This window comes from Macaca nemestrina, chromosome 1 (assembly GCF_043159975.1).
Source record: "Macaca nemestrina isolate mMacNem1 chromosome 1, mMacNem.hap1, whole genome shotgun sequence".
NCBI lineage: Eukaryota > Metazoa > Chordata > Mammalia > Primates > Cercopithecidae > Macaca > Macaca nemestrina.
In genome coordinates this window covers 73727930-73755660 of record NC_092125.1, presented here as the reverse complement: position 1 = coordinate 73755660, position 27731 = coordinate 73727930, and the positions used below count along the sequence as shown (strand labels likewise).

At 37.2% G+C, this 27731-nt stretch overlaps 1 protein-coding gene across 2 annotated transcripts in view; it reads right to left on the bottom strand.

Moving 5' to 3' along the window:
* Positions 1 to 26657, bottom strand: part of LOC105493521 (potassium channel tetramerization domain containing 3) — a 57268-nt gene extending 30611 nt beyond the window's left edge. Inside the window, exons 1-9 of one of the 2 annotated variants that reach the window (XM_011761220.2) lie at positions 26088 to 26657; positions 19870 to 19923; positions 19582 to 19627; positions 17742 to 17815; positions 15982 to 16040; positions 15619 to 15699; positions 14566 to 14703; positions 14014 to 14104; positions 6950 to 7140 (exon numbers count right to left, since the gene is read on the bottom strand). In XM_011761220.2, the coding sequence (XP_011759522.2) occupies positions 6950 to 7140; positions 14014 to 14104; positions 14566 to 14703; positions 15619 to 15699; positions 15982 to 16040; positions 17742 to 17815; positions 19582 to 19627; positions 19870 to 19923; positions 26088 to 26170 (817 nt within the window). In that variant the 5' untranslated portion in view covers positions 26171 to 26657. Of the gene's footprint in view, positions 1 to 6949; positions 7141 to 14013; positions 14105 to 14565; positions 14704 to 15618; positions 15700 to 15981; positions 16041 to 17741; positions 17816 to 19581; positions 19634 to 19869; positions 19924 to 26087 lie in introns of those variants that run through there. The other variant, XM_011761221.3, reaches the window with a different exon arrangement.
* Positions 26658 to 27731: the final 1074 nt, after the last annotated feature.

Genomic DNA, 27731 nt, shown 5'->3' with positions numbered 1-27731 from the left:
TAATGAATTAAACATCTATTATAAATACTAAAAAGTGAACATAATGAACAAAAAGAAATCTTAGCAGAAGAAACAAACTAGAAAATGGAATCAAAAAATAATGCTAGAGCGAAAATGTCCAACATTTCAAATGAAAATTCACTAGATGAACTTAACTGCAGATTGAATACTGCAGAAATATAAAAGACATTAAAGGTAGATCAATAAAAGATACCTAAACTGAAGAACGGAGAAGAAAAAAATGAAATAAAAAATCAGGGCTCCCACAACCTCAGGTTAATAAAGTGATCTAGAAAGCTCAAAAGGAGGAAGAGGGAGGGAGCAAGGGAGAGATGGAGAAAAGGGGAAGGAGGACAGGTACAGGCCTCCCTCAACTGTGTCAACCAAAAATGTCTCTAGACATTTCCAAATGTCCCTTGGTGGATAAGATTTCCTTTGTTGTGAAACATAAATCTAGAATATGTAAAAAAAATTTACAAATAAGTAACAGGATGACAACCTCATCAAAAAGGGGGCAAATGATTTAGAGACACTTCTCAAAATATACAAATGGTCATTAAGTACAGGAAAAGATGCTCAGTATTATTAATTATCAGAAAAATGCAGTTAAAGCCACAATTAAAAGCACTGAACCATTAAAATCCACAGTAATGGCTCAAATTAAAAAGACCGACAATACTAAGTGTTGATTAGCATGTGGAGCAGCTGCAACTCTCACACACTGCAAGTAAAAATGTAAAAAGGTACTTTTGGAAAACAGTTTGGCAGTTTTTTGTAACCTTAAACATTGACTTTCCACATGACTAAGAAATTCCACTCCTATATATTTGCCTTAAGAAAGGATATTTCCACAGAAAGACTTCTACTTGAATGTTAACTGCAGCTTTATTCGTAATATCTCCAAATTGGAAATAAGCCAAGTGTCTATCAACAGGTGAATGGATAAACAAATCTGCCATATTATTTCAATGGAATACTACTCAGCAATAAAAAGGAACAGACAATTGATACATGCAACAACATGGATGAATTTCAAAAGCATTAAGTTTAATAAAAAGCCAGGCACAAAAGAATACATACTATATAATTCTACTCCTGAAATTCTAGGTAAAGGAAATCTAATCTATGGTGACAAAAAGCCTAAACTGCATAAACAATGCAGCTTATGTTGAACACTTTCTTTCCTTCTGGGAATCTGGAATCTCGGTACATACTAGGCAAAGGATGCTGACATAACTGGCCTCCGGTAATGATCTGGAAAACTAAGTTTCTAGTAAGTTTCCCTGACAGATATTTCACAAGTATTGTCACAATTTGTTGTTGTAGGAATTAAGCACATCCTGAGAGACTCCACTAGAAGAGAACTCTTAGAAGCTTGCTCCTGGTTTCCTTCAGACTTTGACCCATGTGTCTTTTGTTGTTGTTGATTCTGCTTTGTATGCTTTCATTGTAATAAATCATAGCTCTAAGAACCTCTATACGCTGAGTCCTGTGAGTCCTCCTAGCAAATCACTGAATCCAGGAGTGGTCTTACGACTCTTAACACAGATATAAAATTCTGCAGTTCAGTTAAGGGGTCCAGATTAGATATATAAACCTGCAAGCCATCAGCATATAGAAAGCATTCACAAAGGCTTTAAGATCACGAACAGAATAAATACAAAAGATGGAGTCCAAGGACTGGGCCCTGAGGTATGCCAATATTGTGTGGTCAGGCAAATAAGGCAGAACCATCAAAAGGAACTAAGAAGAAACACAGAACTAGGATGAAAATCAGTACAACAAGGTGTCCTGGAAGGCAAAAGAAGAAAGTCTTCAAAGGCAAAGGCGTAATTAAGCAATATAAAACACACCAGATGACAGTTCTAGTAAGAGAAAGACTAGAATTTGATCATGGGATTTAGCAGAACAGAGATCATGGGTGACACTATCAATAGTTTTATGGATTGGTTGAGGGGAAAAGCACAATCAGAGCAAGTCTGAGAGAGAAGATGACATGGAAACAGTAAGATGAGATAACTACTCTCTCTCTACTGGTGCCTTGATACTGGCCTACTCACAGCCTTTAGAACTGTGACAAATAGATTTATAGAATAGATCTATAAGCCACCAAGAATATGTTTTTGTTACAGCAGCCCAAATGGATTAAGGCCCACTAGCTTTAAGAGAAGCAAAAAAAAAAAAAAAAAAAAAAAAAAGGAGGAAATTAGAAGAGAATGTAGGGTAGTCTTTGTTACTGCTTTTAAGGCTGAATTACTGCACGAATGTATGCTGATGAAAATGATGCCACAGAGTGGGAAATTTTTATTGATTTAGGAGAGAGGGGGAATTGCAATGTACTCGAGGAGTGAGGGAAAATAGCATCTAGTAGATAACTGGAGAAACTGGCCCTAGGTAAGAGCAGAGAAAATTTAATCACAGTAACAACAGAAACAATGGAGAACATCAGAACTGATACACAGAGATGGGCACATGTGACGATAACAACTTAGGGAAAATTTCTCCTGGCTTTCTCTATCCTCTCAATGAGAATGACAGAGGTGTTGTAAGTTCATGGAGAAAGAAAAAAGTATGAAGTATCACCCAGGAGAGTAACAGAGAGAACCAAAAAGGATTATACAGTAGGATTGCTGGGTAGCTTTAAAGGCCCACTTGAGATAGAGGTCAGGAATTGAGACAGCATTGGTGTGTGTGTGCATGTGTGGACATGTGCACGCGCATTTCTTTTTCCCAGCCATAATCAGCCATAGAGATGGAGAGACCCAAGAAACTCGAGGCTCTATGCTAAAGAGTGATTATAAGGACAGACTCCACATCTGACAAAAAGGGGAAGTGACCAATGAAGAGAATCCAGTGGGGTTGAAAAATTCAATCAGGGAACTGGAGCTAATAACTTCAAAGGAATGAAGGATAGTAACCCAGAGGGCAGCTGAAGGCTATGTTAAGTTTAAGTCTAGAAGGCATGAATCCAAAACCAGATGGGAGAGAAGGAAGGTTGGGAAAGAAGGAAAGGACAATGGTCTAGAACAGCGGTTTTCAAAGTGTGGTCTGGGAAACATGGTTACCTAAGACCCTTACCAGAAGTCTGAGAGGAAAAGACTATTTTCATGGTAACATGAAAAAAAATTTGCCTTTAAAAAATTTTTATTCTCTAAGAGTATACAGAGGAGTTTTCCAGAGGCTACATGACATGTGATGAGGTCACGATTAAGACAGCTAATAGAATCTGCATATATATTTTTATTTTTTCTATAATTATCTCTAGTGGTGGGCTTACAGTATAACTAAACTTCCCAAGATTAACATAGTTGTTCTAAATACTTCTAGTGTGCTCTTATCAGCTATCTTCAGTTTATATCTGCTATGATCTCTGCAACCTCATTATTGTCCAATAAATTATTTTGAAATCCAAGTTTTTGTGCACCTACAAAGTAGTACAAGAAATAAGTAAATACCGCTATGTTGTTCTGCAATATTAGTATTAAAGATGTTTTGAAAGTTTTCTAAATTTTTATATTTTACCAAAAACTATTAAAAATTTTTTGTTCCACAATTTTTAAAAATATATTCTTACATGTAGTGATGGATCACTGGCTTTAAAAAGGAAAATTAGAACACTTGCCTGCTCAATCCATAGGTGCACCACCTAAGTCTAAAGATGCTGACAAAGAAAAATCAGAATTCTTTGACTCATAAAAGGAAAGACTCAAACAATTGTGCAAAACTATAATTTTTCTTTTTTTTTTTTTGAGACCGAGTGCCATTCTGTCACCCAGGCTGGAGTGCAATGGTGTGATCTTGGCTCACTGCAACCTCCGCCTCCTGGATTCCAGCGATTCTCCTGCCTCAGCCTCCTGAGTAGCTGGGATTACAGGTGCATGGCACCACGCCCGGCTAATTTTTGTATTTTTAGTAAAGATGGGGTTTCACCATGTTGGTCAGGCTGGTCTCGAACTCCTGACCTCGTGATCTACCCCCCTCAGCCTCCCAAAGTGCTGGGATTACAGGCATCAGCTGCCATGCCCAGCCAATAAAAATTTTAAAATAACAAAAACTATTTTTCCCTCAAACTTTATAGATATTAGCAATTTAACGTTATTGTGCTTTACGTAGCAAAACACTTTTGAATAGTATCATGTCAGTTGTAGATTCACTGAGACTGAATACTCAAGAGTTTAAAGAAAAACAAATTGGCCAGGCACAGTGACTCACGCCTGTAATCCCAGCACTTTGGAAAGCCAAGGTAGGAGGATCACTAAAGCTTAAGAATTCGAGACCTGGGCAACATAATGAGACCCCATTTACACAATGATTAAAAAATAATAGCCAGGCGTGGTGGTGTCTGCCTATAGTTCTAGCTACTAAGGAGACTGAGGTGTGAGGACTGCTTCAGTGCTTGAGTCCAGGAGGTTGAGGCTGCAGTGAGCTAGGATCACTTCACTGCACTCCAGCCTGTGTAACAGAACAAGACCCTATCTCAGAAAAAAAAAGGAAAGAAAAGAAGAAAAGGAAATTAAGTATTTTAAATAAAGATGTAAAAAACTCATTTAATCCAGAAATTGTTTGGTATAGACCTTCAAACTAGAAATGAAAAAGCTAATGAAGGATCTCAAAGGTAAGTTAAGACATCACAGTGGCTAGAGAAATATACTCAATTGCTAAGAGACTAATAAAGCCTTGCACAGATGACAACGCTGAATGCCTGCTAGATGAAAAGTCCATGAAGAAATAACATGTTAACTTTTCAATAATACAGTAACTCTTCAATCTAAAAATCTGGCAGAGAGTCAATCTCTTGTCTGTAGAACTGTATTTTTGTCTTGCAAACAGATGAACATATAGATGTGGCTAGACCTGAGATTTTACTCGTATCCAGCTGGTATTAGCTGCACCAGGTATTTTACTTGTATCCATCTGGTATTAGCTTCAACTGATCATTAAAAATCCTTTATGTGAATGCACAGCTACAAACACAGGAAGTGCTGAAATAGTCAAAGTGGGTATTTCATGGCTTATTCGAGAACATCTTTGTTGATATTTACACCGATGACGCAAAGCAATGTTTGGTAAAAACAGCAGGTACCTTACTTAGCACAAACCAGGACAGTGGCACTAAACTTTACTAGTGACCACTGCATTCTTCTCTGCCATTGGCTTTCAAGAATACAAAAGGCCAAATCAAAGATTTAAAGATTAAAGATTAAAGATTTGGCCTTTTATGTTCTTGAAAGTCTGTGGCAGAGAATGTAATGGTCACTAGTAACTAAAGAATGTCCTTGATGAAGCAGTAAAAATGTGTATTGACTAAAACTTAATTTCAACTATATATCTTAATATTCTGTATGACTAAGTGCTATGGCTATGTCAAGGAAAAAGCACCTTCACAATTGCTGGAGCAAAGAGCTACACACGCTGCTCTGTTCATTAAGTACCATTTTAATTTGAGATGACTATGGTTATTCAGAGTTGGGTGGTTGGCAGAATTATCTTCAAAAAATAAACAAAGTAAGCCTGTTATTTAAAGGAAAACAACTGATGTTATTTGTTGCCAATGATAAAAATTCAACGTTTCAAGTGAAAATCTGCAGTTTGGAAAACTTTTATCTGCCACAGTGAGTGTGACAACTCCCTAACACGTAGTCAGCAGGGACACTAATGAATACAATTTTTTTCATATTATACAATGAAAGGTATCAACATTTGGAAGATCTACATAACTCAGCAAACCAACAATTTCCAAATGCCCAACACATTATAAAATCATGTATGGTAAAAGATTCACTCAAAGTACAAAATAGTCTGATGGATTTTAATTTAACAAAATATGAAAAGTTCACTGATACGATTTCAGAGTTTTAATAATCAAAGAAGACTATGCACAATTTTCTGAAAAGACTAAAAAAAAGTTTTTTCCAACTACATATCTGTGTAAGCTCAAGTTTTCTTCATATACTTCAATCAAAACAATGTATCACAGCAGATTGAATGCAGAAATAGATATCACAATTAAAAAAGAGATTTACAAAACTGTAAACCCATGCCATTCTTCTTACACATTTTTGGAAAATGTGGTTATTTCTCATTAAAAAAGTTACTTAAGTTATGCAATGGATTATTATAGCTATACTAACATTTGTAAAAATTTCCATTTTAATTTCTAATATAGTAAATACTGACAGAAAATAACCTACACAAAGGCCGGGCACAGTGGCTCACGCCTGTAATTCCAGCACTTTGGGAGGCCGAGGTGGGTGGATCACAAGGTCAGGAGATCAAGACCATCCTGGCTAACACGGTGAAACCCTGTCTTTACTAAAAACACAAAAAAATTAGCTGGGCGTGGTGGTGCGTGTCTGTAGTCCCAGCTACTCAGGAGGCTGAGACACGAGAATTGCCTGAACCCAGGAGGCAGAGGTTGCAGTGAGGTGAGATCATGCCATTGCACTACAGCCTGGGCAGCAGAGCGAGACTCAGTCTCAAAAGAAAAAAAAAAAAGTAAAAAAAAAAAGAAAATAACCCATACAAACAAAGACCTGGTACTGAGTAACTTTTTAAGATTAAGGGGTTCTGAAACCAAAGTCTGGGAATGTCCGGTCTAGAAGCAACAACAATGAGGAGCAAGAAAGTAACTTACCCCACATTCAGGTTCAGTGGTTTGAGAGGGGTGGAGAGAAAACAGCGAAAACAGCCACCACTAAGTGGGATTCAGGAAAAGCAATATTCTCATAGAGCAGCCAGGTTTCACTTAAAGTGGTGAAAAGATGCTCCCTGTGTCTTTTCTAAAACATCATTTTTCCTTCATTATCAGATCTTTCCTCCCACAGTAAATACTGTGGCAGCTCTAGCTAAGTGATAGTCCAGGTTAATTTCCATATTCAGTGCCAATCTCTTTTATAAACTTCAAAATATTAATATCATCAAATTACAACATAAACAAGATTCTTCCTACCAATTTCACTTCCACTTCCCCCATCTTGAACACTCCACAAGATGATGCTACTCTCTGAGGCAACAGCAACCATTTTGTCTTTGTCTCCATGTGGCCCTCCAACCACCTTTGCATTTAAAGCTACTCGTTCGATAGTCCAATCCAAATATGGGCTCGTAAACACTTGCTGCCATCCTGAAGATTCTTTGATTCTGTTAAGGAAGAACAGGCACATAAGGTAGACTCGGCAGCAATTAAGCAAACAGAATACACATCAATGCACCAAAAACAAAAAACAATGACAAAAAACAAAACAAAAAACAAAAAAAACACTAACTAGTTACCCACCCACCTTCCTATAACAAATAAAATTTTGTTGATATATATCGCCTATGAAGCCACAATATTATTCTTGGGGTATTTTATACCTGCATACATAGGACATATAATGACTTGAAAGAGACTACAGTTCTATATTTCTCCAAAGAATAATTTAGTAAGTCTTCCAAATTTTAAAAAATTTCAAAAACTTTAAAAAAAGATGGTTTTATCTTTCATGTTTCTCTACACATACACATACATACACACACAAATGCACACACACACAAATGATACTGTCATCTTCTGTGAGTAAGAACAATCAGCAAAAATCTGAATTTCAGAATTATTATACCTTTCAGTTATTAATCAGCTTCTCAGTGTTTATTAACTGAAACAACACACACTGAATCTCTTGCTTTTTGTACTTCAGATGGACAGTCTATCCAGAAACACTAAGATAAGTGAGTGTATCACATGCATTCCAATACCTTAGCACTATTATATAAAAAACGAGAGGGTGCAGAATATCTTCTGAAGACTAGTTTTTAAAGGTCTAAATGCAAAACTGTATGAATTATTGATTACCCAAATGTCAAAGTTAGTGTATTCTTTAATACCTAATTTCTCTAATAAATATTCCTGTCAGTTTTTAATAATTTTTTCTGCCCTATATGAATTTAGGTTTTAAAGACATGTTTTCTATGTGATTATATGTATAGCAGCCTTCATACATTTAGTGCTTTAGCAGTTACGTAATCATAATAATGAATGAGTTGAACTATGAAGTATCTATTTTTAAACTAAACAAATGATGCAAATATAACTATAAAATTTCCCTTTTGTCTTACCAAAGAGAATAAATAGAAAATGAAAGAAAAGAAGTGTTCTTTTGCAAACTACCTGACATTCACTGCAAAAAGCAAACTTAGGTATTCATAAATGATAGTCACCTAAGGGCCTAAATGAAAACACATCAACTTCATTTTCCCTTAAATATGTATGCCAAGTAATACAACTATAATTCATAAGAATATACAATTGAGTCTATTAATTTGAAGAATTAATGATTTCCTTAAACTTCAAAGCAACAGAGAAAAATGTATCAATTTTTCCTAAGCATTGTATAATTTGTAACCACCCTCTTCAGCCACCAGATGGGATTCATTTGTTAAGATAAACAAATGAAAATACTTAAATAACCTAATAAACACTAAAATTTGCTGACATTCTCTTATCCCTTTACTTTCTTAATGAACTTGCTTTCACTTTACTCTAAGGAATCACCCCAAATTCTTTCTTGTGAGAGATCCAAGAACCCTTTTTTGGGGTCTGGATGAGAACCCTTTCCAGTAACATCTTCCTGGGAAACTATGAAATGAGAGTGGAGAGACCCCTGACCCAAAGGAAATAGACTGCAGCACCAATTAGCTGAAACTTTGGAGTCAAGAACACTTTTCTTTTGAGATTTTGCAGCTTTTAACAATTGAGTAAAGTATACTCTTATAAACAAAATTTGGAGCATATTTCTTTCTCTCTACCTGATTTCTCCAGAATTTGGAAACTATTTGTGAGTATTCTTAACTTATGGCAATATATAACTGCAATAAGAGTCTGTTTTCTTTTGTAACAGGAGACAATTGGAGAAACTGGTTATTTTACCAAGGCTTTGACTGGAATACCATGCTTTCAGATATGGACTTGTTTAAGGAACCAAATTTGACTTAGAGAGCTGATAAAAGCCCCTTGGGAAAACTGGCCACATATCTTGTCTACATGGTCCTTGTACAAGGTTCCTGACCTGTCTGGGATAAGTAAAGAAAGTCACTTTCTGACAGGCCCAGAAGCCCCAAGTTATCATGAAACCTCAAGAGGAAAGAAACTTATCCGACTCATACAGGTGTTTGCGGGCAATGATAAATCCATGGCAAGGCTCAAGGCTTTAAGAAGTCTAATTTGAGATTCTTTATGGATCAAAGTTTCATCAAAGTCAATTTAAAAAGAGCCTATATAGGAACTAATCATTCTTGCTGCACTTTATACAAATAATCAGGCCCAGTATAATAAGACTAAAGCTTATCTTGCAAACAAATCAGTCCTACCATGATTTGTCTCTAGTAAAAATGAAAGACTGAAGAGAGGAAAATTGTTTCAAAAATTATGGTATACCTTTTATTAGATTTGTCTCATCAGTAGTTTTTGAGTTTTTTCTGCAATTTGGACTCACCCTGCTTATTCTTGTGGACCAAGCAGTGATCTGTGGCTGCTGTTCAGAAGAAACAAGAGGCACGCATAACACAAAAATCTGGATCAGTATTCTAATTGTGGGCATGTATTGGAATTGGCTAGCATATCAGCTTGGTTCCAAGTCCGTATCAGCTTGGTTGCAACAATTTCCCAGTTCATGAAAAGCCTTCTTTTATTTAGTTTACTTGGGATAATTTTACTTATTTTGCCTTGTTACTGTAGAATATATTGCTGTTGTTCTCTTTGTGTAGGAATGAAAGATAAGCTTACTCAGTGCTTTCTTAACTTGAACACTTATTAATTTTCCAGTCATCACTTTTTGTCAGAAATCAGTTCTCACTATACTGACAGTTTCTGACTGAGCATTCCTCTACTGTGAATGCAGAAGACCCTAATAGGCAGAAATATCATCATCCCTATTCAGACTGCAGAAGTTACAGAAGATGAATCTTTTCCCTCTGCAACCCTTAGGATTAACAGTACCCTTGTAAAAGGGAAGGGGAAAATATGTCAGAGGCGTTCAAACCAGAGTTGAATAGAGACTGGGTAAAATAAGGCTGAGACCTGCTGGGCTGCATTGCCAGGAGGTTAGCATTCTTAGTCACAGAGTAACAAAGGAGGTTAGCACAAGGTACAGGTCACAAAGATCCTGCTGACAAAACAGGATGGACTAAAGAAGCCAGCCAAAACTGAAACCAAGATGGCAACAAAAGTGACCTCTGGTCGTCCTCACTGCTCATTATACGCTAATTATAATGCATTATAATGCTAAAAGACACTCCCACCAGTCCCATGATAGTTTACAAATGACATCTAGTGTCTGGAAGTTATCCTATATGGTCTAAAAAGGGGAGGAACATTCAGTTCTGGGAATTGCCTGCTCCTTTCAGAAACACTCATGAATAATCTACCCCTTATTTAGTATATAATCAAGAAATAACTGTAAGTATACTCAGTCAAGCAGCCCTCAGGGCTGCTCTGGCTCTGGAGTAGCCATTCTTTCATTCCTTTACTTTAATAAACTTGGATTCACTTAAAAAAAAGAAAAAAAAAAACTATATAATCTCATCTTTTACAGAGATATTACTTCTAAGTTGTTTTTCTCTATAGTAATTAGGGTATTACACAATAAAGACATGTCAAAAAAGGGTAAAAGAATCAGGACAGCATATTTAAAAATGACTATAACAACTATAGAATTTAACTCTTAATAAGATATGTGAATTTACTTGTTTTTTAAAAAATTACAAAGAAGGTACATATTTGCTCTATAATTTTCCATACAAGTAATCCATTTAAAATATGTAGAACAAGACCAGGCACAGTGGCTCACGCCTGGAATCCCAGCACTTTGGAAGGCTGAGGCGGGCGGATCACCTGAGATCAGGAGTTTGAGAATAGTCTGGCCAACATGGTATATTCACTCAACATAGTAGAGAGTGAAACCCCATCTCTACTAAAAATACAAAAGTTGGCCAGGTGTGGTGGTACACACCTGTAGTCCTAGCTACTCAGGAGGCTAAAGTGGGAGAACTGCTTGAACCCAGGAGGCAGACGTTGCAGTGACTTGAGATCATGCCACTGCACTCCAGCCTGGATGACAGGGCGAGACTCTGTTTCAAAATCTCAAAAACAAAACAAAACAAGTAATAATAATAAATAAAATAAATAAAACAAAATATATAAGAATATGCTCGGCTGGGCACGGTGGCTCAAGCCTGTAATCCCAGCACTTTGGGAGGCCGAGGCGGGCGGATCACGAGGTCAGGAGATTGAGACCATCCTGGCTGACACGGTGAAACCCCGTCTCTACTGAAAAATACAAAAAACTAGCCGGGCAAGGTGGCGGGTGCCTGTGGTCCCAGCTACTCGGGAGGCTGAGGCAGGAGAATGGTGTGAGCCCGGGAGGCGGAGCTTGCAGTGAGCTGAGATCTGGCCACTGCACTCCAGCCTGGGCGGCAGAGCGAGACTCCGTCTCAAAAAAAAAAAAAAAAAAAAAAAAAAAGAAAGAAAGAATATGCTCTGCTATTTCACCTCTCCATCATCTTACCACTGCCTAGTGAACCAACCCTCTGAAGTTAAGACAGCTATGCGAAGAATGTGGTTATGTCTAGTTATTTCTTACGTGAAGACCTCAATAAAATACAATAAAGAGGACATGCCCTGTGAAATTTTGAAACTTACTATGAACATACATCACCTCAAATTGTATGAGAATAGACATATTTCATAAGGACATGAGAGAACTGAAAAACAGATCCAAGTATATACACACACATAAAGCAAGATAAAATGGGCTATCAGATTCATGGACAAAGAATGATTTATGTAATAAATTGTCAGAACATAATTACCTACCCACTGAGAAGAAAATAAAATAAATCCTTAAATCTCACACCACATACAAAAAAGTAAACTCCACAAGGATTAAAGATCTAAAATGGAATATACGCCCCAAGGGGGCAGCAATTCACACAACTACTCTTCGTTAATAGAAGTAACACTGTCATAAACTCAGCAAGAAAAAGAGACATAAACATAAAGCCTAACCATGTAGAAAATTAGTGAAGCTAGGAGAACATCATACAGGTCTTCACGTACTACTCTGTTTTTAAAGATTTTGTAACTTATTGATATAAAAACTTGAGGAAAAACAACTTGTAGAAAAGATTACACTTTTAAACAGTTTAAATATTTCTCTTTCTTTTGAAATCTTTTTTTGCCATTGTGCTGAATGATTTAACTATATGTGAGGAAATCCAAATATGTCCTCAATTTTCTTCCTTCATCACTTTGCATGAGTATATTGCTTTGAAATGTCAGACACTTGGTGAAAGCAAAGAAAGATCGTGATCAATGCAAACACAAAGACTGGAAAATGTAATAGCATCATCCTGCTTACAATTATTACCCAGTGAGTTAAATTGTGCGTCATAATGTGGTGTTTCTGGAAAAGAGCAATCTTCAGTATTGTGTACAATGACAAAAAGAAAGTTATGCTGTTACACTTCGATCACTTATCATTTCACAATCCTTCTGGAATTCGTTATCGACAAAAATACGTACATAATATGTAAACAAGAGTCTACAAGTCATCCCAATTCAAATACATAAGATGATAAATTCAAAACAATGCTTCCTAAAAAAAATACCTTTACCAAATTAGCTTTGCCTCATACAAAACCATCCCCAAAAAAATTATGCAAAAAAATTTCCATGCTATTTCATAATTAAAATTACAAATCCACAAAACACTCTTTCTTAAAAAAAGTTTATTTACTTATTTATTGAGATGGAGTCTTGATCTGTTGCCCAGGTTGTAGTACAACGGTGAGATCTCAGCTCACTGCAACCCCCACCTCCTGGGTTCAAGTGATTCTCCTGCCTCAGCCTCCCGAGTAGATGGGATTACAGGCATGTATCACCACACCTGGCTAATTTTTGTATTTTCAGTAGAGATGGGGTTTCACCATGTTGGTCAGGCTGATCTTTAACTCCACCCACCTCGGCCTCCCAAAGTGCTGGGATTACAGGCGTGACCCACCGCGCCCCGCCAAAACACTCTTGAAACATAAAGTCTGCCCTTAATCATTACTACAAGGAAAATATAAACCTGAGATTACTGATGTAAACAGCACTACCAGACATGCCAAACCTTTCATAAATTCAGATTAAAAAAAAATACATCTGGGATTCTTTAAACTATATCTGTAAAGTTTAGAAGACATTTTAGATATTTTTCAACTTATCGTGACTATTTTTTCTTAACTGAACTCAACAGGGATAAACAAATAGTTTATATATCTTTGATTTTTCTGCAATTAAATGAAATTATAATCTAAGCTAGTATATTCCAACCACTTTTGTGCTTCTACACCATTCTCCGTCATCAACATTTCTCAATGAATACAGTGATTTTGAACTAAGAGTCCCAACCAAAAAAAAAAAAATTAACCGGTCTACACTATTCTTCATTGCTTCTCAGGCTCTGAGAATGTAAGCATTAGTAAAACCAAACTACTTCTTTGTAAGTTTCACATATTAGATATTAAACTATACCACTTGTGCAACAACTGCCCTGCTTTACTACCTCACTTCCCAAAATGTGGTAATTATGACCAATGTACTCTCCCTTGCTACAGAATACAAAACACTGAATCATTAGAGATAGACCATCAGGGAGCTCACATGAATAATCCTGTCTAACGTCATTATATACTACAGTCTCAGAAGCTAGGTATAAGCAACAAATAATACATCAAGATATCTCAGTTTCATGACAGTCCACACTTGTCTGCGAAATGTTTACAACACAAAAAGGCTACCAGAAATATTTACCAAATTAGCTGCAAAAATAAAAGTAAACTAAATCTTAATCAGATGACACAGACACGAGTAAAATATGCAGGGAAAAAACCTGATGACTAAAAAAAGATAGCTTTTCAATCTAAAAATATAAAATCACAATTAATTTTAAAACTACCACCTCTAAAAGCAAAGCATTGTTAATTATACATTACCTGTAACACACAGCAAAATGGGCATATGCAGCTACAATCCAGTTGTGATGGCCAGCTACTATTAGCACCTTTCGTGGATCCACAGGAAATCCTGTTGATTTTGGAAAAAGAAATATTTTACATTCTAAACTGGGGGTTGGAAAATTACAGCCCCCAGGCCAATTTCAGCTTTCTGCCTGTTTTGGTTAATAGTTTTGTTAGAACTCAGCCATGCTTACTTGTTTACATATTGTCCATTATGTGCTCACGCTATAATGGCAAAGTTGAGTAGATCTGACAGAGAACGTGTGGCCCACAATGCCTAAAATATTTAATTTCTGGCTCTTACCAGATAAATTTTGTCAATGCTGTTCTAAAGATTCAGAAAAGACAAAAGATTACATAGTATTTTAAATAAAAATTAAGTGTTAAATGAGACCTTTCCAAGATATAAATGATAAATCTGGATAAAAAAGGAGATGAGGCAAAAATCTTTAAAAGTAATTACTCAATATCACCTAGAACCAAAAACGTACATATTTTTCTTTTTCAATTTCAGTAATCTTTGTTTACCTAGCCTAACAGTTTCTTCTCCCGTTCCAGAGAGAACAGGCTGTGTACCATTTCCCCGGGCTTCACCTTCTGTAGAATTAAGTCCATTCCTAGAATCAGCAGATCTGACTGTGTTGTTTATTTTACGACTGGGAATCCCTACAAAAAGAAGAAGAAAACAAATACATTCCTGAGTTCACCTTTCAAAAATTAAAAATATCACATAGTAACAAAGAAACATAAAAATGTGAATTTCATTAAAGCCAAAATAACATCTTCCAATATAGCAAATTATTGCAAATAATTTAATTACAATTAAAAAATAAAATGAAAATGAAAAAAACAAAGAGAAAGACAAAATTCTGTCAACAGATTTCTGCTACTGCCATACTGCTTACAATAAATAAGCTTGAGGTTACCGAATTAATGGGTAATTAATCCAGTCTGTCAGCCACTCTTTACAATTATGGTACAGGTATTATGTGTTAGGTACTACGTACTAATTTATCTGATTTAGGACTGAATTTCCCCATACTTTCAAACATTCTTTTATTTGACGGGGAGCATTTTTTAAAATGAAATCTTGCTCAGAAGTACATTATAACACAGGTAAAAGCAGGCTCTTCTAGCTAAAGTGGGGCTGAGGTGACACTGACTTATCCTGCAGAATTCCTTAATTTTGCCAAAAAGCAGTTTGACAACCAGTGCTCTAACATAGGGGTCAGCAAACTATGGGCCATGGAAAATCCAGCCCAATGCTATTTATGTAAATAAAGTTGTAGTGGTTACAGCTACACTTATTCTTCATGTAGTATACACGACAGAGTTAAGTAGCTGTCACAGAGATCCTCTGGCTCATAAAATCTATCTGGCTCTTTACAGAAAAAGTTTGCCAAATCCCTGCTCCAATATATAATGTGACTTAATTTCTGTAAAAATCAAAAGTTCTTACCATTTCTAGCAGACTTACAGACAAAAAACTCAATAATCAAGGAATAGTTTTTCCTATTCATATGTTTATACTTGCTTAATGATAGAAGGAAGTTTTAAAAAGATTAAATAAAGTGAAAATACCTGGTGGAGGCAAGTAACCATGAAAAAGGACACTGCCACAAGAGGAACGCTCCAATTCTTCACATAAGAGAAGCCTTCTTACTAAAAACATTTCAAAGCAAACTTGTCAAGAGTACATGCAAACAGAAAAACAGTACTCCATTTTTATTTTCTCTAGTTCAAGAGGATAAGGAAAGAAAAGGAAAATTTTAATTAAGTCACAATATCTTTTTACTATGAAAATCCACAAAAACTAAGCACTGAACAAGTCCATCAAAAATTAGGACCTGATATAAACACAATTCATTTAGGGCAAGTTTCATACATGAGTCAAATCAAATATTAACAGAGCACATAAACACCAAATGTTAAAAGAACACATACCTAATGGGGTGATCCCGTAAAATTCTGCTTCATGCCTGAGAACATTAATACTTACTCCCCTACAAAGAAACAAATGATGTAAATTCTCTAACACTGGAAACCTGTATTATTATCTGAGGTGAAAGTAAAAAATTCTAGGTTCTTCATGTATACAGTCATAAGGCTTGAAAAATTATTTTTCTCCTAATATTCTTTATTTCTATTATCCTTAATCATTAAGAAGTCTAAATAAAAACTGCATGTGAACAAAAATATTCTGTTATCTACTTAAAAACCATTCATATATATATGAATTGGGTCACTAAAGGAGAGATTAGGGATCTATCAGGCTAGTACAAATAAATTGTCTAGAAGGCAAAGGATAGAATGGAAATCATTCTTTTATGGCATTAGCTGCTTTTAACTTTTTATCATAATCATTTCTATACATATTTATCTTAATCTCCCCAATTACACTGTAAATTCCCTACAAGCATGATCTATTTCTGATGTATACCTCACAGTGCCTACCATAGTGCTTATATAAAATAGTTATGTAATAAATATTTTTTGAACAAATAAAATAGAAAAATAAAAAGACTAGCCTTGGGAAGGGCTATGTTATCCAGATGAAATGATGCTACTTCATAGTAGTAAAGTAAAGTAACATGAAAATAAAATTTTAAAGAAATGGAAGATTCAGAATTTATAATACTAATGATTCATTTTAGGTTTCAGTTGGAATTTGTCCTTATTTTAAAAATATTCCCCAGCCTTAATAAACATATACAATTACTATGTTAATTTGTTTTTATTTGTAAAACTGGTTATAACTAGTTTAACATTAAAAGTGCTTAAAACTTTGTGTCTGGGGTTGGTGGCTCACGCCTGTAATCCCAGCACTTTGGGAGGCCAAAGCAGGTGGATTACGAGGTGAGGAGATCGAGACCATCCTGGCTAAAACGGTGAAGCCCCGTCTCTGCTAAAAATACAAAAAAATTAGCCGGGCATGGTGGTGGGTGCCTGCAGTTCCAGCTAGTTGGGAGGCTGAGGCAGGAGAATGGCATGAACCCAGGAGGTGGAGCTTGCAGTGAGCCTGGGCAACAGAGTGAGACTCAGTCTCAAAAAAAAAAAAAAAAAAAAATGCTTGAAACTTTCTTATTCTATTTCAAAACTATTTGTGCTAACAGTATAGCAGTACTGGCCAGAGGCATGATCAAAACTCACTGCAGCCTCAAACTCCTGGCCTCAAGGGATCCTCCTGCCTTAGTCTCTTCTCCAGAGTAGCTGGGATTATAGGCATGTACCACCACATCCAGTTTCAGTGTGAGGAAACTTTTAATCAAAGTCTTAGTAAAAAAATAAATAAATAAAACCTTTTCCGGCTGGGCGTAGTGGCTCATTCCTGCAATCCCTGCACTTTGGGAAGCTAAGGCGGGCAGATTGCCTGAGCTCAGGAGTTCACAGCCAGCCTGGGCAACACAGTGAAACCCCTTCTCTACTAAAATACAAAAAATTAGCCGGGCATGGCGGCATGTGCCTATAGTCCCAGGTACTCGGGAGGCTGAGACAGGAGAACTGTTTGAACCTGAGAGGCGGAGGTTGCAGTGAGCAGAGATCATGCCACTGCACTCCAGCCTGGGCGACAGAGCAAGACCCTAACTCAAGGGAAAAAAAAAACAAAAAACAAAACAAACCAAAAAAAACTTTTCGTTCATAAAATATACTAAAAAGACATATTTCTCTGTAAGAATTTACTTTAAAAAGAGTGCATTTCTTACCTTAAGTCTAGTTCTTTTGTTCGAAGAAAATTTAAAATGGGTGCAAATGCTGCTGGATCTCTATCAATAAATATCTGTAAAAAAGAGAACTGTTTTATTTTCAAATTGCAAATTAATCTTTTAACTTTAATATCTGTAGCACTAATAGGTAACAAAGTCTGAATTATTTAAATACTACATTTCCTTGTTTCCACTCTTAAATTTTAATGTTTCTAAAATTGGAATGTAGTTCTGTGTGCCATTTCATGAGATGGTGTCTTTTTCTTGAGATGGTGTATTTTTCTTCCCCTGAAAAGTTACCATTAAACTGATATTTTAATACGTAGAAAAAATCTTACTTAAAAATCACTTGTATTGACACCTTTGGTAAAAGTGACACCTGAGGAAACATTTTTATCTGAAACAGTCTAGAATTCAATTAATACTTTGAAAATACGAATACATAATACTTTCTCATATTGTTCAATCGTTAAAACTACAGTGTACTTTAATAATGCACACAGGGGTAACTAAGAAAAGTACTGCACACTGCTGTCGAAAGTGGAAAAGAATACTATTCTCATAACACTTTTGCTAATCTCAATTTCCTTCAGAGCTAGGGAGAGGTAATGAAATTTTTTTTTTTAAATAAAGCACCACAAAATACATAAGAGGAAAACAAATTGCTTAAAAATCTAAAACACATAATTGGTAACTTTTGTTTGTTTGTTTTGAGACAGCGTCCTGCTCTGTCATCTAGGCCGGAGTGGAGTGGCACGATCTGGGCTCACTGCAACCTCCACCTCCCAAGTTCAAGCAATTCTCCCGCCTCAGCCCCCTGAGTAGCTGGGATTTGAGGCACCTGCCACTACGCCAGCTAATTTTTCTATTTTTAGTAGCGAGGGGGTTTCACCATATTGGCCATGCTGGTCTTGAACTCCTGACGACCTCAGGTAATCCACTTGCCTCAGCCTCCTGAAGTGCTGGGATTACAGGCATGAGCCACCTCACCCAGTCCATAAATGATAACTTTTATGGAAATGTATACCAACACCTATTTTGAATCGTTTATAAAAGAGCTGGCCATAAAAACTTAACATCTTTTAAAACTTATGTAAATCAACTAGAAAGGGAAATGGCAGCCAGTAATAAAACTTTGCCTACTATGATCAACTATATATATACAATGAATGAGATTCTAAGCTTTATAAATTCTTTCTTTTGTTTTCATTAGAGTAGATCAAAAATTGAAGAAACATCACAGATTTGTGGAGATCTTATCACTGTAACTTTTTATAATTTCACATGGACATATCTGCCTTTGTTGCCTTATTTCATCTGCAAATCTTACCACAGCAAATAAATACCATTGGTCACTCTGTTGCCTCCAAATGGATGAACCAATTTTTTGCACTGAAACTTTACAATTCTTTCCTTCCCTCACTGTACCAATGGTGTACAAACAAATTCACAAGATTATTATCCAAAATAAAATAAAAAACTGTAGGACTTTACTAATTTAACCTCTTATATTCTAATAGAAAAACATTATAATATTTACATTTATCCACTTACTGTTAAAGTTTCAATTATTGATCTAAAAAATATTTCTTCTAATGCCAATGTAAGCTCACATTCTACAATTGCTCTAATCATGAATACTTAAATTGCCATATATAGTATTCCCTATTTAGGGATCTTCTCTGATTATAAAAAACTATGTAGGACAAGAAATAAAATTATGCCACTTTCATTCAGTGATTATTAAAATATTAGTTTTCCTATATTCTTAGAGTATACATTAGGACCAAGTACTATAAGCATTAATTTAGAAATATGTATCAATTATTGTTATACTCACAGCACCAGTTTCATCTCGAAGTGTTGAAATTCTCCCACTCAGCAAACTGGAAGTCATTAATAATCTAAAGTTAGTTTTTAAAATCTGAGTATAAACAAATGTGATAATTCTTTATCAAATGTTAAAGACCACTAAAAGTACGTTATCTATCTTCCAAGTTTATATATAATATATATATATATATTTTAAGAGTTAACCTTTTCTATTAAAAAAACAATTTAACTGACAAAAATTATATTTTGGTAAATAAATGTATTAAAATATACACTAAAGAATTATAAGACATACCTGGAAAAAAACGAATCTGGAATCCACATAAGAGTTTGTCTTGAGGTACTAAATCTGCAATTAAAAATCATCCGGTATTATAAATAAGAATATGATTTGAAATTTCAGTATTAGTTAACTTGTTTTCATGTGCTGGCTAATGATTTACAAGATGTTTTATATTTATAGCTGTAACAATATATTGGCCGGGCGCGGTGGCTCAAGCCTGTAATCCCAGCACTTTGGGAGGCCGAGGCGGGCGGATCATAAGGTCAGGAGATCGAGACCACAGTGAAACCCCGTCTCTACTAAAAATACAAAAAATTAGCCGGGCGCGGTGGCGGGCGCCTGTAGTCCCAGCTACTCAGGAGGCTGAGGCAGGAGAATGGCGGGAACCCGGGAGGCGGAGCTTGCAGTGAGCCGAGATCGCGCCACTGCACTCCAGCCTGGGCAACAGCGTGAGACTCCGTCTCAAAAAAAAAAAAAAATATATATATATATTTATTACAGTTAGTATTTTTAAATGTTGCTTTCAATTCAGAGTTAAGATTATATAAACAGCTCGCAATAACAATAAACAACTAGTTATCTGCCATATAATGCATTTTAAAACACTACTTTCCAATAAGCTAATCTCTGCTGAAGAATCAACAATTAGCCCATCACACCAAGTCTCAACTTCTCAGTACAACATTCAAAATTACCTTCAGGTTCCATCTCATCTCTCCAATACAAACGCTGGTTTTCCCCTTTCATATGACAAAGCTTCTTCATATCCCCAAAAAATTCATGCTTACTACCATTTTGGTATCTTTATTCAGCTAGATCACCCTCCTCATGTCCAATAATTCAAGATCCATCCATCTTTCTTGATACCACTCAGGCCTTACCTTCCAGGTAATAGTTTTTCTAAATATCCTATTCTGTATTATCTCTTTTTAAGCTCATAGTAATTTCACTGTAAATTACTCTTTTAACACCTTCTTTATATGCAGTCTTGGGCTATTTGCAACTGCTGACTTCATTCTTGAAAATCATTCAGCCAATACAACTGCTCTGAGGTTGTCATTTGATCAAGCTTGTATATTACCACCAATTCTGAGAGGATCTTTACCGAAGTACAGTATAATAGACTGGGACAACAAACCAACAATTTATGTAAACTGATAGGGCAAACAAAGCAACATAGTACTTGCTCAGTCCAGCCCTTCTCTGAGTATTTTCATTTTAAGATATCACCTTGAACTACAATGTTACCTCACCCAGCCTAGCAAACCTCTACCTTCACTCCACATTTATTTTCTGGCATTATATGAAATCCCCAAATTTATTTTTATCTTTCATACTTAAACTAAACAAGGTGACTGAATAGTGGCACTAGTTACCATGCACTATCACCAGGAAACAAAGGCCAAGCCCCAGTCAAAATGGCTAAGAGATGTTTCCCAGACTGTGCAGGTATATACTGTATCACCCCTCTATTGTCTGCCATTACCTAAATTAGCAGCCTAGAATTATCAAAAACGTGGAAGGTGCTTACTTTTTGCTCACTGCAGCATAACCTCAAAATGCATCCTACTTCCCATTCCCATCTTCTAAGTGGGATATTAAACAGCACTGGATTGCAGGCCAGGGTGAAAACTTTGACTACCAAGGCTTACACAGAGCAGTGTCAGAAGTCTCATGGATCTCTCAACTTTGCAAGTCCATCCAGGCACCTGAGGCTACATATCTTGACAAATGGATTATCTGTACATTCACCTTTCAAACTCAGTTTCAGAAATGGATTTTGTATTAAAAAAGTATATGTTGCTTTTTCTTAAAGCCAGAGAGGATGACCTAAAAGCATTTGTTCTTGGCATCTAGCACATGCTCAGTAAATGTTTATTGAAACTTATGTGTGATAAACAGAACCACACTCTACAAACTCAGTTAAATGTTCTGTACAAAACGGAGACTTGATTATTCTGTACGATCAGCATTTTATGGTTACAACAGAGCATTTTCAGAGTACACTAGTGTTGACAAACAGATGTCACTAAACTGCCCACTTAAACCATTTAGCAGTATCAGTCTCAGTGTCAGTAACAGCAGAAGCGGTGTATGCACTGTTCCATAAAAAATGCCTTAGTCTCTAAAAGAAATTTTCTTTTATTATCAAAACATGCTTTCCAATCACAATTAAAAGTTTATCTCAGCCAGGCGCTGTGGCTCATGCCTGTAATCCCAGCACTTTGGGAGGCCGAGGCAGGCGAATCACAAGGTCAGGAGATCGAGACCATCCTGGTTAACACGGTGAAACCCCATCTCTACTAAAAATACAAAAAATGAGTCAAGCATGTTGTCGGGCGCCTGTAGTCCCAGCTACTTAGGAAGCTGAGGCAGGAGAATGGCATGAACCAGAGAGGTGGAGCTGGCAGTGAGCCGAGATCGCGCCACTGAGCTCCAGCATGGGCGACAGAGCGAGACTCTGTCTCAAAAAAAAAAAGTTTATCTCCACTTCTTCCCACTTACAACTTTACAATTTGTAAGGAAAAGTATTCTTTCACTGGCTAACTGAAGGAAAGACAGTAAAACAATTCATTTATTAAAGACATTTAAATGTAAACTACAGTAAGAGGTACTTTAGGGAACACATAGAAGTTGACTACTAACGAATTTCATAGGTTATGGACAGTCTAGGTGTTTTAAGTAGTTCCTATGCCCATTTATCTGATTAACAAATAAGCTACTTTATTTAAGAAAACACTGCAAATACTCCTAAATGCATTTCTTAGTAGACTCTTAAGAAAAAATAAAAAATATACAGATTACCCCAGTCACAGAAAACTGACTTGGTCCAAAATCAAAGTAAATCCAGTCAGTGGTAAATTGAAGGCTCCAAGGATTCACGACAATGCAGATTCACTGTTCTGGAGGCCATCAAATTCATTCCAAATGAGGACAGCTTATAACTTGCAATCTTTCATATTTACTACTGATTCAGCAATTGTATTCCAAATAATTAAAATTATGTACTACTTAGAAAATCACAAAGGTCTGCTTAAAATCACATTATCAGTTTCAATTTTAATCAGTATTTTGGGGAAAGGTTAGTAACCTGGAATTTCTGGGCAAAGGGATTGGATCCTCATCCTCACCAATTTTTTTAAAACATCAGGCCTCAAAACTAGTCTCAAATATAACTTCATGAAAACTAGCACACTTAAAATTACACATGATGAGTATAATCATTTGAAAGATACATGAAAGCCTTTTCTGTTTTGATTTGTTTTTTATCCCATACCCATAGTGTCTCAAGAATAGGGTCAGGTACAGTCTGGTCTCAGCAAAAGAATTACTAAAGAAATCTGCATATCCACAGTTACACTTCATGCAACTTGCCTCCTACTAAATTAACTTGGAAGCAATCTAATTAGTTATCTATTCTGCACTGTAAGTAGTGATAAAGACACTAACCCTTGCATTTCACATTTATTACTTCAAATTCCTATAACAATCTGACAAGGTTGGTACTGTTGTCTGCCACTTTACATTTTAATAGACTAAGCATCAAAATATTTGTCCAAGGTTGCTAGGCTAGTTAGAGATAAAGCCTGGGAACTGAAAACATATACCTGACTCAAAAGCTCTTTGTCCTGGAGTCCTCAACGGCTAGTCCCAGCTCTCTTCCATGAGGCCTAAAATCACACTTACCCATAACACAATTAATCACAAATTCAGTCACAGTGAATTCACTTCATTACTTTTTGTAAATAACGAATATTAACAATTCTAAATGAAACTTCATCTTCTCTACATTCTGAATCACCCACAAAGTATTATACTATAAAAATTAGTCATTTCTGTAATTCCTTTCAGTATATCCATTCTCATGTCTATTCTCTTGAGGAAAAAATAAAAAAAAGACCTTACCAATAGCATATGCTTCTCTGCTCCCAACAAACTCCTTTTGAGTTTGACTCTATCACTTCAGAACTTCAATTCTCCGTCACAGCAGTTCCTGAACTTCAGTGGCAATCATATCAGGATTTTTCTCTTACAATGGCTTAAGTGACTGTGTTACACTGTGTTTTATACAAGACACAGATGACTTCTAGAACTTACCTAGCTCTACAATTCTGCACGAGTGTATGATTCAAAATCAAATCTAGAAAATATTCTTAGAATATGGAGTCGGATGTTGTTTTCTACAGGCCATACCATTACCATTTATTTTATAAGCTATTTTACCTTAACAATTTTCTGAAGTTTTTTTTAATGTTTCCATTCCCACTAACAATTTCATGTCTTCTAAACTGTTCAAACCAGTAATATATGTATTGTTTTGTATCTTTGCTAATATCACTTAGAAAAAATTAGAACCTGATAAGCTCAAGTTCCATAAATAATGTAAACACAAGATAAAACGTTACAGTGCCAAGATAACCGCCTTATGAGTTAAAACTTTTAAATGAATTCTGCAGTCTTTAATAAGAGTTCACTCAGTATTAAGCCATCCATACAGTAAATAACAATACTGCTTAATTTGTATAATAATACTGTATGTCCTTGTGAATGTCTGAATAGAAATATATTAACTATCGGCCAGGCGAGGTGGCTCACGCGTGTAAGTCCAGCACTTTGGGAGGCCGAGGCGGGAGCATCACGAGGTCAGGAGATCGAGACTATCCTGGCCAACGCAGTTAAACCCCGTCTCTACTAAAAATGCAAAAATTACCTGGGCGTGGTGGTGCGGGCCTGTAACCCAGCTACTCGGGATGCTGAGGCAGGAGAATCACTTGAAACCGGAGGCGGAGGCTGCAGTGAGCAGAGAGCGTACCACTGCACTCCAGCCTGGCGACAGAGCGAGACTCCATCTCAAAAAAAAAAAAAAAGAAAAGAAAATTAAAGAAAAGAAATACATCAATAGCAAGTAGAAACCAGTATAGGGATTTTAAATTATTATACTGTTACTCTTCAGTATAATCAACACACATTGCAGGCCTCCTCTTTCGGGGCATTCCACCAGTTACCAAACTTCCAGTATTTTAACGTGAATTTAGGAAAAACTCCACTTCTTACATTAGGAGACATAAATCTCCATAAGACTGGTTTCTATACAACTGCAATAATGTTGTAAATTATCTAAGTTTTGATTTGGGGGAAGAGGAAAAAACCCTAAGAACGAACGAAGTACCATGGTTTTCTGTGTTAAATTCTAGAAAGCTATCAAATGTATAGGATTGAAGCACTACAGTAGACACTTTTTGTCACTACGATTCTAAGACATTAAAATACTGTTAAAATGCTAGTTGAAAATCATATTCTTAAGCACAGAAAAATACACTGTATTCCAGAGCATTTCCTTGTTTATCTCCTATCAAGCCTAAAACTCAACTAACACTTCTTTCAAACAGCTGGCAAACTCCCTTTTCTGAGAGGAGTGACTCATAAGTTATAGGAAATCCACCAAAACTATGTTTTTTTTTCCCCCAACAAACTTAATAACAGGCACAGAAAGGGGGGCGGAAGGCCAGAAAGAGAACAGACAGAGAAGTGCTTTCAGTCTGTTTACTCCAAGGGCGCCACACCGTGCCAATATCCAGAGCTTCCTAAAAGCAAATGTTCAAACTGCAGTTTCTGGACACACTGTCCTAAAAGTTGAACAGATCCTTCAAGCCCATGCACCAAGAAATTCTGAAAATAAATAACTAGGTACTGCAAATCTACAGCACTCCCATCACAGAAATCTTTCAAATTACAAATCCCCTAATTAGGCGCGGAAAAGAACACCGTACTCATTCCTAAGAAAACCGACACCTTGTTGACCAAAGAGAAAGGAAGGCAGGTTCATCTCCGACATCCAAACCACAAAGCCAGGCTTCTACTAAATAAATTCCTCAAATACACTCTAATCTGAGATGAGGTAAGGAGGACTATGTAATTAATGGTCCTCCTTGCCTGATACCTTAGAAAGGGGGAGGGGCAAAGGTTGGCATTCTAGGACAGCAGCTACTATGCCACAGGGGCCTGGTCCTCGGTGATTCCAAGCGGCCCTTCTGCCCTTCCCTTCCCAGAGCAGATCCTTCATCAGCTCCAAAATTCGCCCAACGTTCTTCCCGCCTGGAGGCCCCCACGTTCCAGGCTTGGCTCCCACGCTCGCCCTCGTTCCTGCGACTCTCGGTCCCCGTCGAGACCAGGAGGAGGAGGAGGCCGCCGCGGCATCCCCAGTGAAAACCCCCTACCCGCCGGCTCACCTGGTCCCCCCCACGTTCAGTTGGACGATCTCGCCGCTGCCGGCCGCCGCCGCGGCGAAGCTGCCGCAGTGCCCTCCTGCCATCTCCGGCGGCTCCGGGCGCGCTCGCCGCCCTCCTTCCCCAGCCTGGACCGCCGAGCCCGGGGCTGTAGCCCGAGGCAGCGGCGACGGCTGCAGGGCCAGCAGGGCGGCGGCGGCCGGAGGGCGGGGGTTGCACGGGGCTTCCCCCACCTTCCCGGCGGCCGGGCGGGGCTTGCTAGCTTCTGCCCCTTCCCCCGTCAATCCTGCGGCGCACAAGGGCGGCCCGGCCTCCACCTTTCGCGGCCTCCAGGCCGCCGGGCCGCCCGGGCCTCTCCTCCGCTTTCGGCTGCCACCGACGCCGCCGCAGCCTGCCTGGGAGGAGGGGTCACCGTTCGGGACAAAATACCGCAGCGCTCACGCTTCGCCCGCCACTGCCTCCTAGAAGGAGGAGGAGGAAGGAAAGGCCAGGGAGGAGCTTCCCAAGGCCGCGGGGTCGGCACATAGGGAGGCTAGGGGAATGTGCTCCTGGCCAGCCGCCTGCCCGCGCGGGATTCCATTTTTTCCCTCCCCCTCTGGGGCTCCGATCCCAGCCCCTCTCTCTTTTACGTTTCAGATTTTCTAAAACGAGGAAGCTGATTCGCAGATTGAGGGAAGATCTGGGCAAACTATCTACGGATCTTTATGACCCACTTTGTCCACATGGATTGGGAAAGGAAAAACTAATCCTAGAGGTAGTAAAAGTTGATGCCTAAATGTAGGCAGTGCAAATGCAGGGAACATTTGGGGAGTTTAAAACCTTATAGCGTTTACCCCAGAAAACTGCTTACTTTACCTTATTTTAATCCCCAATCTCCCAAGCAGTTTTTTTGTTTTGTTTTTTGTTTTTGTTTGTTAAGCAGGAAGGAAACCAAAGGACAGAAACCCCTAGGCTGTGTAATGCCCAGCAACCTATTTCTGGAATATAGTAAGCACTCAACTAATGTTAGACTCACACGGATAGCACACAATTTTATGCGCTTGTTTATTTATTTGTTTTTGCTTTAAACGGTATATATTCAAACCCAAAACCTTAGTGGCTATTAAGATATTTTTTAAATCGGAATACTGTAATACCTGATGCCCTGCTAACAAAGACTAACAAATATAGTGCGTTATGTTTCAGAGGTCATTAGTTTGTGATACTAAATTCTTAACATGAATGGTGTTTTGTTATAGTTGTACCATAATAATTCAAACTGATAATGTATCTGATGTTAAGTTTTTATTCTCATTGTCATAATTTTTACCAAAACATAAGAAATGGTTTCTGGCAAGCATACCAATGATGTGATATACTCTATCTAGATTCGAATTGAAAGAGGTTAGTAGTACATATGGATGTAAGATAAGTATTATTTATCCCAGTTGATGATAACATTGTAATAGCTAATTTGTGTTTATCATATGCCAGGTAGTTTAGCTATTTTGTCATCTTTCTTCTTCACAACTATTGTTATAATTATTTTTTAAAAAGGAAATTCAGAATGAAAATGATCAGAAAACTTGCTCAAAATTACATAGGTAGCAAGTGGGATGGCAGGAATTTCATGGCAAGCAGTTTAAATTCAAGGCCACTATTCCTCAT